This window comes from Danio aesculapii, chromosome 20 (genome assembly GCF_903798145.1).
Source record: "Danio aesculapii chromosome 20, fDanAes4.1, whole genome shotgun sequence".
In the NCBI taxonomy this organism is placed as follows: domain Eukaryota; kingdom Metazoa; phylum Chordata; class Actinopteri; order Cypriniformes; family Danionidae; genus Danio; species Danio aesculapii.
In genome coordinates this window covers 14,900,928-14,914,568 of record NC_079454.1, presented here as the reverse complement: position 1 = coordinate 14,914,568, position 13,641 = coordinate 14,900,928, and the positions used below count along the sequence as shown (strand labels likewise).

Sequence of the window (13,641 nt, the reverse complement as noted above, 5' to 3'; positions counted from 1 at the left end):
TGAAGTAACAGTAAACACCGCTTGGAGGTGCTCAAGTGCAAAACAGTGGAGCTGATTCCAGTTTTACTATCATTCAATAAAGAATGTTAAATAATAAAATAATATAGATGGTTTAACGGAGCAAGGAATCTTTCACAGTATTTTCTATATATTTTTTTTCTGTTGGAGAAAGTTTTTTATTTTATTTAAAACCATTTTATGGTGAATATAATTAGCCCCCTTAAGCAATATTTTTTTTTTCGATTGTCTACAGAACAAACATATGGTTCAAAAACATCTAAATCACATTTAAAGTTGACAAAATAAAGTGCTTAACAATACACTTTATTAATAAAAAAAAGTTTTTTGATACATCAGTATTTTCATGGAACATAGTCTTTACTTACTTTACTGGTATAAAAAAATGGATTACTAAAAAGATACTCCATAAATTTGCCATTGTAACAAATTTAGTAACCAGAATGGGGATCCATTAAACGAAACATTGATAACCCGAACAGTTTTACATATTATATTCTAGATCTATCACTAATAATATTTTTCATATCACTTGTGTGAGATTCTGAGTTTTTATGGAGGTTTGTATAAATCCACAAAATTATTTTTAAAAACCTTATAAACATGTTGTTTTAATCACACTTAACAAAAAACATTTTAATATAAGTTTTAAACATGACTTGTTTGAATGTATCGCACACTGCTGACCAAGGCACTTGTTTTATAGGTGATGTTTGCCATGCGTGAGCTGTCCGGCCCTTTGTCTTTTCTCATCGAGATGATCACGTACTGCTCCTTTTGTAATGAACCTTTCTCACTTGGAGTCCTGCAGTTACTCAAGGTTGGTACAGTGACTACTTTAAATGTACAGTATTTAAATAAATATATAATTTTATGTATTCGTTATTGTTAACTAAAAATAAAATAAATAAATGTACAGATAAACAATATACAAATCACAAAGCAATCTCAGCCTGCCTCTAGTTTTCTACAAATTCAAATAAACCTGCAACAATCCTTCTTATAATATGTTCTTGTGAATTGTAGAATCATTTGGAAACAGCTCCTCCTCATGAACTGAAGAACGTCTTTCAGATGCTGCTGGAAATCCTAGTAAGTGTGGCATATATGTGCAGTTTTAAATATTGTTTTTGAGTATACTATAATGATGTAACGCTTTAACCTTTTCAGATGGTAGAAGATCCCCTGCAGTCTCAGAGACTCAAATTTGCTTTTGAATCTGAAAAAGGTCTTCTGGGTAAGAATTGGATCACTTGGTTCTTTTACTTTAGGATTTATAAGATCAGTTGATTTTTTAAAATTTATTTTATTTATTTATTTTTTTTACTAATATAATAACTAACATGTTATTTTCATTCATTTACAGCTTTGATGCATCAGAGCAACAATGTGGACAGCAGTCGCTGCTACCAGTGTGTGAAGTTCCTGGTCACACTGGCACAAAAGTGAGTGTGGAATTCTGGGTAGGGCTGGGAGTCCATTCTCAAAAGACTTGATTCTTTGATTCTAAGGTGGTTAGAATAGACTCTATCAGTGAGAATCAACTGCTCTTTAAGAGGCTTTTAAAATGAAAAAGAAGTAATAAATAACGTGACTCTTGCTTTGCTATCAAAACATTTCCACAGACAGAATCTTTCCCTGCAGAAAAAAAACTGACTGCTTAAACCAACCTAGGCAGGTTGGCTGGTTTTAGCTGGTCAGGTTGGGAGATGACCAGCTAAAACCAGCTTGACCAGCCTAGCCAAAACCAGCTATTTTCATCTTAAACCAGATTGGTTTTAGCTGGTTTAGGCTGTTCATTTTCCAGCCTGACCATCTAAGACCAGGCTGGAAATGGCTAGAAACCAGCCTAGAAATGGTCAAAACACCTCTAAACCAGGCTGGTTGACCAGCTAAAACTTTAGAGTTGTAAAAGTGGCTGACTGTAATATTGGTAATCTAGTAACCAACAATGAACAAGGCAAGCCTAATGGAGACAGCTCATTAGCTATGTTTCCATCCAAATCTGTGAATTAAATTTATGCACAAAATTGGAATATCCCATAAAAGATTTGTGAATAAAGCAGCATTTCCATCCAATTAGTTGAAGAGAACAAAATTGTCACTTCCTGATTAACTGGTGCCAAATATCAAACTTATAAAACGCTAGTTACATATGTAACTGTGGTTCTGTGAATTCCGGATAACCACCAGAGACGGTGCAAAGCACTAGTGGATTGTCGCTGCGCCAGCTAGACAGGTTGAGATAATATACCAAAATGGTCACATGGTGACACAGGCTGAGCCTCGAGGATATGAGCTGCTCCAGCTCAATTATCTGCCTCGATGAGCACATTCTGAGTGAAAAATTACTCTGGCGGTCGTTCGGAGTTCACAGAACCACAGTTTTATTCCTCCTGACCAGAGATGGTGCAAAGCACTAGTGGATGACTTGTACTAACATAGTCATGAGGAATGCCACTCACCTGCCAACCAGTCATGCCTGATCCTGAAGTACCGCTGAACTGATAGCATGCAGGGTAGCGATGTTGAGCTTGTAAAAATGTCCAAAAGTACAAGGGGAGGCCCAAGTAGCTGCTGCACAGATCTCTGACATAAAAACACCTCTAAATGCAGCCCAGAACATTGACACAGACGTACTGGAATGGCAAAAGACACTCTCTGGTAGAGGCTTCTGAGGTCTTTTATATGCCATATTGATAACTTCCACAACCCAATTTGAAAGTCTCTGTTTCAATATGGCGGTGCCCTTCCAGGCAGCGCTATAACAAACAAAAAGCTGGTCTGTCTTTCTAAGATGAGTTGTAGCAGTTACATAACATCTCAAGGCTCGCACAGGACACGGAAAGTTATCCCCTGACTGGTCGGATGAAGATCCAGACTGGAAAGTAGCCAGACTGATTAATTGGTTTAAAAACTGCGGAAGCAAAACTTTGGGAAGAAAAGATGGATTTGGTCTAAACACAACTCCAGAATCATCCAGCTGCCAACGCATGCATATCTCACTGACGAATAAAGCATGCAGCTTGTTTCCCAAAGGCCAAACCCAAAGTTGCAGCTGGGCTAGATCTGGGTGCCAAACTGCACCATCCATCTGTGACAACAGGTCCTTCCAGAGCGGAAGTTGCCATGGCGTGTCTGCCAACAGTTTCAAAAGCATGGGAAACCATGGTCTGGCTGGCCATCGTGGTGCAATGAGCAATACTCTGTGGCTGCGTTGTGCTATCCTGTGCAATGTCTCAAGCAACAGTGGAAGAGGAGGAAAAGCATAGAGGAGACAATCGGGCCACGCGTGAGACAGGGTGTCCTATCCCAATGGGCTGGACGGCTCAGTCCTCGCAAACCATAAGCGACAGTGAGTGGTCACCTCCGTTGCAAAAAGGTCCACTTCCGCTCTTCCGAACTGTTTCCATATCATCTATACTACATCTGGGTGAATCCTCCATTCCTCTGGGTGTAGATGAACCCTGGAGAGAGCATCTGCCACTTGGTTGTTTGACCTCGACAAGTGAACTGCCCTCAGCAATGCTAGACGAGGGAGAGAAAAAGAAAAGGAAAAAGAGAGGAAAATGAAAAAGAAGTAATCAATAACGTGACTCTTGCTTTGCTATCAAAACATTTCCACAGACAGAATCTTTTCCTGCAGAAAAAAACTGCTTAAACCAACCTAGGCAGGTTGGCTGGTTTTAGCTGGTCAGGTTGGGAGATGACCAGCTAAAACCAGCTTGACCAGCATAGCCAAAACCAACTATTTTCATCTTAAACCAGATTGGTTTTAGCTGGTTTAGGCTGGTCATTTTCCAGCCTGACCATCTAAGACCAGGCTGGAAATGGCTAGAAACCAGCCTAGAAATGGTTAAAACACCTCTAAACCAAGCTGGTTGACCAGCTTAAAATTTAGCGTTGTAAAAGTGGCTGACTGTAATATTGGTAATCTAGTAATCAACAATGAACAAGGCAAGCCTAATGGAGACAGTTCATTAGCTATATTTCCATCCAAATCTGTGAATTAAATTTATGCACAAAATTGGAATATCACATAAAAGATTTGTGAATATAGCAGCATTTCCATCCAATCAGTTGAAGAGAACAAAATCGTCACTTCCTGATTAACTGGTGCCAAATATCAAACTTATAAAATGCTAGTTACATATGTAACTGTGGTTCTGTGAATTCCTGAACTCTGGAATTCCGGAACTGCCCTCAGTGATGCTAGACGAGGGAGAGACCATGTGAGAATCTTTTGAGTGAGATGTAGAGACTTGAGAGACTTTGTGCCACCTTAATGATTTAGATAGGAGGTGTTATCTGACCGAATAAGCACATGACGGCCTACTAGAACTTTTAAAAAATATTGCAGTGCCAGTAAAACCGCACGCAGCTCCAGGAGATTGATGTGATCCTTGGACCATACTGGAGACCATCGGCCACAGACACCTCTGTGATTCCATGTCGCCCCCCCCCCAGCCGCTGAGAGAAGCAGCGGTTGTGACTACAGGGGCACACCTGACTTCAGAAAGTCCTGGCGATTCCATGGTCTCAACGCTTGAACACAACGGTGTGAGACAACAATCAAGTGATGTCGATGTCAGTAGTATCACTGATGTGGCAGCAGTCAGCAAACCCAAGAGTTTAAGCAACACTCTGTATTGAAGACTCACTCCCAGCCGGAAGTGAGTGATGAGCTGAAGAATGTTGTCCACTCTGGTTTGTGACAGGGTGGCAGACATCGCATGGGAGTCCAGAAACATCCCGATGTAAGTGATTTGTTGCATTGAAACAAGGCAACTTTTTCCTCTGTTTACAGAGAGACCCTTTGCACATGGTCCAAACTGTGGGAACAATTCTTGAGAACTTTAGTGGCCGGCGCCAAAACAGCAGGGTATATCCCCTGCTCAGAGTAGTCCAAACCCAAGGATCTACTGTAGTCTGCCTCCAATACAGTAATTGTGGGCTTAAAAAATGTCTGACCACCGGCCCCACCTTTTCATGCCTTGTGTGTACGACTTTTAGTGGCAACAGGGGAAGCTGACATAGGCCCCCAGACAATTGCCGCTGATGTGGTTGGAAAAACCTGTGTGTTTTCAGCAACACATGGCCTATGTGAACCCAGAGGCTGTGGGGTAGGACGCTGACGTAGACGATGCTCTGGTACCATGAGAGGATGGTGAACATGAGTATGTGGAACTTTAAAGACAAGGTTCCAGTGAGTTTGGGTAAGTTGGCGAGTAGTTTCTGACAACTTCACCCTTTTATCTAGAAGCTCAGAGACATTAGGTCCAAAGGTATGTCCAGGAACGATTGGAAGGTCTCTTAAAGTCTTCTTACACTCTTCCGGCAACTTAGCTTGTGCCAGCCACACTTAGCGCCGGGTTGACAGAAGCGTGGCAGTAAGCGTACCCAGTTCACGTATGACATGTCCCACAGTCAAAAGAGCAGTTTGGAGGAACTGAGAGACTGAGGGGTCAACATTCATCGATTGCAGAGTCCTAGTGGTGGCGAGAAGCAGTTGGCATAATGTGTTCTCTGCCCAGCTTACATATGCAGTAGACTTGTAGGCTTTCTTCAACAATGAATCTGTGTGATTGCATTGGGTGCTGGAGCAATGTGGATTACCTCGTATGGCCTCATCCGGTGAAACAACCAGGGCAGCAACGGCCTCCTCTATTTCCAGAACACAGCCAGCACCAATACTATCCGCATCAGTCATTGACGTTACAGTGCAGGCAGTCTTAGACTGTCGTTTAGGTACTCTAGTGCTCGTCAGGGCATCAGAAAATTCCGCCATAAAGTCCTTACACGGTGGCATAGAAAGAGACCCAGCCAGACCCAATTTAGCGAGACCAATCTGTCTTTCAGACATAGGCAAAAGACTACAGTGCAAGCAAGGTTCTGTGAAAGCTTCTTTTAAATGTCGAATTCTTAGACGGGCATGGCAAATGTCATGGCCGTCATCGGGCAGAAGAGTATTAGGGCATAGTTTACCACGGTCACACGGTGTTTAGAAGACCAATAATATAATTCAGTACGATGACAAAACATCAGCAAGGCTGCATGAAAAGGAGCGATAACCACTGTATAGTAGGGTTGGGCATCGTTTGGGGTTATGTCGATACCGGTGCTAAATCGATACTTTTAAAACGAACTGGTGCCAAAACGGTGCCTGAGCCGATACTTTTTAGACACAAAATTATTTGACAAAAAAATAATTATTTTAATCATTATAATTGAACAATATAAATGTATGTTTATAATAAGTTTAAAGTAAACATTTCATATTTTACATATTCTAATTGCATTAAAATATTTTTTTGATCATTTGTTTGTTAGCATGAATATAAGATTTGCATTATGCTATTAACATTACATTAGCTTACTACTAACCTGTGGAAAGGCTGTCATCAAAATCGGGGAACATCTTTTTTCTGGTTTTAGGGCTTGTGACTACTTTTACATGGACATCAGTGATCTAATATTTTTTTCTTAATCTGAATAAGACAATAATATGATTCAGGTGTTTACATGAATTGCTTTTTGAATGTTACATGTTATAGCACATAGTTCCTTTAACGTTATTGCATCACCAGCTTATAAATATTTCCTCTGTTGTTTGTGTCTGTGGTCCTTTTAAGATAATTAAAATTCACTGTTTACGTGGTAGACTCTTGATCAGAATATTGTCTTAATCATATTAAAATCAGAGTATTGGTGTCCATTAGGGATGCAACAATACAGTTAGCCTATGGTACAACACATGCTTCGGTTTTTTTAACATGGTTTTCGGTTCGGTTTGGTTCTGATGGCTTGACAGCTTTTTTTGTTATTCTATGCTTAGGCAATAGGAACAGTAAGAGGTTAAGGATACATTTTTAAACATTTTTTTTAACAATTTATTGCAATACACCTTTGTTTTACTTAAAAGCCAAAAAAAGCACACTAGTTCCTAGTGTATTGTATAAAAAAAAATGTACACTGGAATCTCAGCAGCCTCTGTACAAACTGGGGAACAGATAAATTCCTACATTTTGAAAACAAACATTCATGTGAAGTTAATAAACATAAATGGACCATTTCAAATAAACATATTATTACTTTAGTAAACATAAATAAACCTTAATCTTAATTATCTTTGAAAAAAGTGTGACGGTAGTATGTAACTCGGATCGAGTGCTTTTATTAGATGACAAAAGCCCACATCTCCAATCACCGAAAACGGCTGGAAATCTTTAGCAATGAACACCCCCACTGCCTTTGTTATTTTTATGCATACGGAACCAGTTGGATATGTTTGCTGGAAGGATTCAGCGAGGGATTGTTGTTTTTTGAAGGTCTTTATTACCTTCTCTGCTATCCTGCCTTCAGACAGTGATATTGCTGTGTGATGGAGCCGCAGATGTGCAGTCATGGTTATATGTGTAGTACAAAGCTTGCACACTGTCATTTTTTGTTTACTATTTTTTCTGTCATTGGCTTTATACTTAAAGACAAAACCGAAATGTCCTCACACAGCAGATTTGAAAGACACCGGCGCTTCCTTGTACTGTTGCCTTACTTCACCGCTGCTCATCATGTTAAAGTGTGGAATGATGGTTAAGCATAGTAATTGAATATTTACTCACGGGGAGGAGTTTCCTCATCTCAGCTCGTAGACTTACAGGCACACACAAACAGTCAATTCGGGGAGATATAAAATGCACATAAATTATTTAAACGCAAAACCGGAAAAACCACAATTCACAAACGCATATTAAACCGTGGATGTTGTACCGAACGGTTCAATATAATATTGAGATTTATTGCATCTCAAGTGTCCATGTAAACGTACTCACTGAAAGTGCCAGATGATGTCACAAGCTGTCAAAGACAGTCCATTCCTCACCTTTAAGTTGATTCCATGAGCCCTCAAATCTTATAAGTTTGACGTGTTTCTCCCCCTACACGCAACTTTTGTAAAGTGTCTGCTGCATGTTGGTGTGTCAGAAAATATAGCTTGTAAAATATAGCCATACTTTAGAATGCTTAGTTTATGCAAATTAGATGAATGCAATCACGCGTGTTGATGAAAGGTGTCGCTCACCGCATTCGCCGTACTGCGCGCTTTGCCTTCTATAAGCAACAAGAACAAATGCCTGACATAGCTGGTGTCCATATCCCTCAAAGCTGTTTAGAATATTTAAAGATGGTGTGACACAATGCGCACTTATGTGTGCCTTTGATGCACCCCTTGATGCTGCTTACGTTCTTATCGCAGCACCAGTGGCACTGGAATTAGGCACCGAAATTCATATGCTGATTCAGTCCGGTGCATACTGGTTACAAATGTTTCAGTATCCATCGGTACCCACGCGCTATCAAATTCTTCCAGCAGATCATACTCTCATCCAATATCTCGTTTGTCACAGAGGCATGCATGAAATATTCCTGAATGAAAGTGAAAGTGCCAAAATGCAGTTAAAATCGACAAATTTAAAACGAAACAACCGAAATTACGTGAAACTCCTGAGGAAATGTGGATAGTGTAGTGACACAATGACATTATTGAATTATGTGCTATAACATGTAAAACAGGATCATGAAAGGAACATTCAAAAAGCATATCATAATCATATTATTGTCTTATTCTGATTAAGGCAAATAATTCGATTACTGATGTTTACGTAAACTTAGTCATTCATGATGATTTGAAGTTGCTTAATTGTAATCCTCAACAAAAGTTTTTGAATTTCAATCTGAGTGCAAAAAAAAATTGTGTTTGTTTTAAAAAAAAAAAATTACCTCTTTCTTGCTGAAATAGTGCAGAAAGTCTGCCGCTGCCAAAACAAACACTCACCAACATCTGATTGACAAACTTTTTTTTTAATGTTGTAATTTGATAGATCTATTTCAACATAGTTTGTTCAGTACCTTTACTGTTTGAATCTAAATAAATAATATCTTATTTGTTATGCTTCTAGTAATTATGATTGTCTTTGATAAATGAAGCATTCTTTGATATATTGTGATATACGATTTGATATATCGCGCTTACGAGTCTCTGTGTGTTTGTTAGATGTTCTCCAGCTAAGGATTATTTTAAGGAACTTTCAGGACACTGGAGTTGGGCAGTGCAGTGGCTTCAGAAGAAGGCAAGAGAAAACACACACACACACAACTTCAGTAGGTGTTTGTTTTAAGATGGCATTTACCATTTCTTTTTTATATCTCCTGCTCTCCTTTTTCAGATGTCTGAGCACTACTGGACGCCCCAGAGTAATGTATCGAATGAGACGTCCACGGCTAAAACCTTCCAGCGCACCATTTCAGCACAGGTATAGCACTATAACAGAGGAATTATATTGCATTTACATCATCTCGTTACATTAATCGAAACCAATATGCGTCATGTGTTCAGCTTGTAATTGCAAATTACTAGTTGATGTTAAAATCTTGATGTCATGCAAACTGATCAGTATACAGAGATCATTTTTGTTATTACCATTTTGAACTAGATTTATTTGGTTTTAATTTAATTTTTAACAGTTCTGTTTGTTGCTATTTTTTATTTTTATTTTATTGATCGTTCTAAGTAGCTTTCATTTATTTGTATTACATTTAACCTTAACATATTTCAGTTGATTACCAAGGGAACATTTTTTAAATCGTCTAACTACAGTGCATCCGGAAAGTATACCTAGCGCTTTACTTTTTCCACAATTTTTTATGTTACAGCCTTATTCCAAAATGGATTAAATTAATTTATTTCCTCAAAATTCTACACACAATACCCCATAATGACAATGTAAAAAAAGCTTTTTTGAAATTGTTGCAAATTTATTAAAAATAAAAAACCTGAAAAATCACATGTACATAAGTATTCACAGCCTTTGCTTAATACTTTGTTGATGCTCCTTGGGCAGCAATTACAGCCTCAAGTCTTTTTGAATATGATGCCGCAAGCTTGGCACACCTGTCTTTGGGAATTTTTGCCCATTCCTCTTTGCAGTACCTCTCAAGCTCTTTCAGGTTGGATGGGAAGCGATGGTGTACAGCCATTTTCAGATCTCTCCAGAGGTGCTCAATAGGATTTAGTTCTAGGCTCTGGCTGGGCCACTCAAGGACATTCACCGAGTTGTTGTGAAGCCACACCATTAATATTTTGGCTGTGTGCTTTGGGTCATTGTCCTGCTGGAAGATGGACTGTCGTCTGAGGTCAAGAGCACTCTGAAGCAGCTTTTCATTCAGGATGTCTCTGTACATTGCTGCATTCATCTATCCCTCTATCCTGACTAGTTTTCAGTTCCTGCTGCTGAAAAACACCCTCACAGCATGATGCTGCGACCACCATGCTTTACTGTAGGGATGGTATTAGCCTGGTGATGAGTGGTGCCTGGTTTACTTCAAACTTAACGCCTGGCATTCACTCCAAAGAGTTCAATTTTAGTCTCATCAGACCAGAGAATTTTATTTCTTATTTTCTGAGAGTCCTTTAGATGCCTTTTGAAAAATTCCAGGTGGGAAGTGGCTTCCATCTGGCCCCTCTACCATACAGGCCCGATTGGTGGATTTCTGCACAGGTTGTCCTTCTATAAGGTTCTCCTTTCTCCACAGAAGAACGCTGGAGCTCAGACAGAGTGACCATCGGGTTATTGGTCATCTCCCTGACTAAGGCCCTTCTCCCCCGATCACTCAGCCTAGATGGTGGTTCCAAACATCTTCCACTTACGGACGATGGAGGCCACTGTGCTCATTGGAACTTTCAGAGCAGCATACATTTTTCCGTAACCTTCCTCAGTCTCGGAGGTCTACAGACAATTCTTTCATGCTTCATGCTTGGTTTGTGCTTTGACATGTACTGTCAACCCTGGGACCAATCATGTCCAATTAACTGAATTGCACTGAACTGCAGGTGAACTCCAATTAAGCTGCTGAAACATCGCAAGAATGATCAGTGAAAACAGAATGTACCTGAGCTCAATTTAGAGCTTCACTGCAAAGGCTGTGAATACTTATGTACAGGTTTTTTTATTTTTAATAAATTTGCAACAATTTCAAAAAATCTTTTTTTACAGAAAATATTTTTTTTGAGGAAATAAAGGAATTTAATCCATTTTGGAATAAGGCTGTAACAAAAAATGTGGAAAAAGTGAAGTGCTATCAAAACTTTCCAAATGCACTGTATATAGATTTTGTTGACCAGAAAGAAACATTTCTTAGACACATTTGTGGAAATTTGTCATTTTGAATCTACAATATGATCTTTTTGAATCTAAAATAAGGCTTTATGAGGTTTAAAAGTAAAAAGCTGGGTTATTTCAGTGTCAATTTAATGTAGCTTTAGTGAAATGTAGTTTATAATATAATAGTTTAGTTTAGATCTTGTTTTTATTTCAGTTGTATTATTTTAGTAATTTGGTGTTTTGTTATTTTTATTTAGCTTGTAACGTGTTTAATTTAATTAATTTTAATATTATTTTTAATAATTTAACATTTGTTTTATTCAAAGTATCAAAATAGGTTTCAGTTTTAGCGAAATATAAAAATATGTCCCTTTCTTATTTGAGAACTGCTCTTGATGTGAAGCAAATTACACACAAAACGGTAATATCCTAAACTGTTTAAGAATTATTTTAAGCATGTTTTTAATACATTACACACACAAAACACAAACAATATATCATCAAGGTGTCTGCCGGGTCTTAAAATGTCTTAAATTTCAAAAACTAAATTTTAAGTCCTTAAAAAGTTTTAAATTCACTGAAATCTTGACTTGTACTGTAGGTATTAAATAATTGTAAACAGGTCTTAATTTTTTTATGTCCATGTAAAGCTACCCAACACGCATCCAATTACCAAAAATCCATCTCTATAAAACTTTTCTCAAAACTATTTAGAACTCTATTTACAATATGGTTTAATTATTGTCCTTACAGTCATATTTGTTTAAAAGGTCTCTGTGTATTTATAGTCCATATATTGTGAGGACACTGACCTGGACAGACTGTTGTGCATACATCAAGTTTATTATAGTTTTTAAATATATGTTTTATTGAAAAAGGGTATGTATACAACTAGAGTTTGCTTGTTTTGACAATTTATTTAAAAGAAATAACTAATTATAATATTTAAGTAACATAAAATTTCATTCATAAATGTCTTAAAAAGGTCTTAAAAGTCTTAAATTTGACTTTGTGAAATTTGCAGAAACCCTGGTCATGTATGTGAACTCCAAAATGAATATGAATTGTGTGTATTTATGTGTGTGTGTGCGTGCGTGCGTGCGTGCATGCGTGCGTGCGTGTGTGTGTGTGTGTGTGTGTGTGTGTGTGTCTGTGTGTGTGTGTGTGTGTGTGTGTGTGTTGTTTAGGACACTCTAGCTTACGCCACAGCTTTACTGAATGAGAAGGATCAGTCCGGCAGCAGTAATGGATCTGACGGCAGTCCAGCCAATGAGAACTCAGACCGAAGCCTCAGACAGGTAGAATTCAATCCATCGTCAAAAAAAAAAACATTATTAAAGAACTTTCACAACTACAGCGTTTCTTTTTCTCTCAGGGATCCGAATCCCCAATGATGCTGGGCGACTCCCGGAGTGATCTAGAAGACGTGGACCCATAAGCGCAGCCGTTTGTATGCAACAAAACAACACAAAAAGGTTCTCTCTGACGGTTAAAAAACATGTTGTGGCTCTATAGAGACAATCAGAAAACTGCATTTGATCTTGTATGGACCAAAAGCAGAAAAAGGGCCCGTCGGAGCACTCGCTCGCTCTTCAGGACGCATCGCGGAAGACGTGAACGAAAAGCGTTATTTTTTTTTTTTTTTTTTTTTTTTTTTTTTTTTCTACTGGTGGTTAAAACTGGCTGGATGAAACTAAGAGTTGTTCAGTTTTTTCGTCAAATTCGACGAGTTCTGTCAGACGATTGGGACTTAATAAAAACAAAGGCTCTCGTTTTCCTTGAGGTTTTTACGCAGGAAACTACTGCTCCACAGTGTCAGATGGGGGCGTTTTAAAAAGAAATCCAAAATCAGCGTGTATTTGCCAATGTAATTACGTAGATACTGTTCATGAGAAATGTAAAGATGTGTTCCATATGTGTAATTTCAAATGTAAAATAATATTTTTAAGAATCCTTTTCTGATTTTTCTTTATTTTATTTTTTCTGGATCTGCTTGAGAGGTGCCTCAAGTCAATTTGAAAAAAAAAACAGAAAACGATGAGAGAGGAGCTTGCCAGGTCTCTGAGAGTCAAATAATCACACTATTTTGTTTATTTCTCCCCCAACTTATCTTCATCCTCGTTGGCGTTTTTTTTAAATGCACTTTATATTGGAGTTCAGTTTGTGACAAATTCATCACATGGAGACAATTGGACAGAAATGTCCCTTGCTGCTCTCTGTCCATACTTCATATTCTTCGCTGGGCAACAGAAGACACAAGCTGTTTCACGCAAAACGAAGACAAACTTTACAGCGGAAGACAAATGCAAGACCCACAATCCAACAAGCTTTTCTTCCTGAGAAACTGCCTCTCTCGCTCTTTCTGTTTGTCCATTTTAATGTTGTCTTGTCCCGCTCCGGTGTGAGGGTCAAGGAGACCCTTTTTCAGGGTTGATTTTTGCCAAATTCTCCTTTTTTGTTGTTGTCG

General features: G+C 38.5%; 1 protein-coding gene across 2 annotated transcripts in view; it reads left to right on the top strand.

The window, feature by feature from the left end:
• The window catches only part of LOC130247811 (ubiquitin carboxyl-terminal hydrolase 24-like), a 166,614-nt gene extending 153,489 nt beyond the window's left edge, over positions 1 to 13,125 (top strand). For both annotated transcript variants that reach the window (XM_056481274.1, XM_056481273.1), the window contains 8 exons: positions 725 to 838; positions 1,045 to 1,110; positions 1,189 to 1,255; positions 1,385 to 1,463; positions 9,068 to 9,143; positions 9,240 to 9,326; positions 12,362 to 12,472; positions 12,550 to 13,125. In XM_056481274.1, coding sequence (XP_056337249.1) covers positions 725 to 838; positions 1,045 to 1,110; positions 1,189 to 1,255; positions 1,385 to 1,463; positions 9,068 to 9,143; positions 9,240 to 9,326; positions 12,362 to 12,472; positions 12,550 to 12,612 — 663 coding nt within the window. In that variant the 3' untranslated portion in view covers positions 12,613 to 13,125. The remainder of the gene's footprint in view (positions 1 to 724; positions 839 to 1,044; positions 1,111 to 1,188; positions 1,256 to 1,384; positions 1,464 to 9,067; positions 9,144 to 9,239; positions 9,327 to 12,361; positions 12,473 to 12,549) is intronic.
• Positions 13,126 to 13,641: the final 516 nt, after the last annotated feature.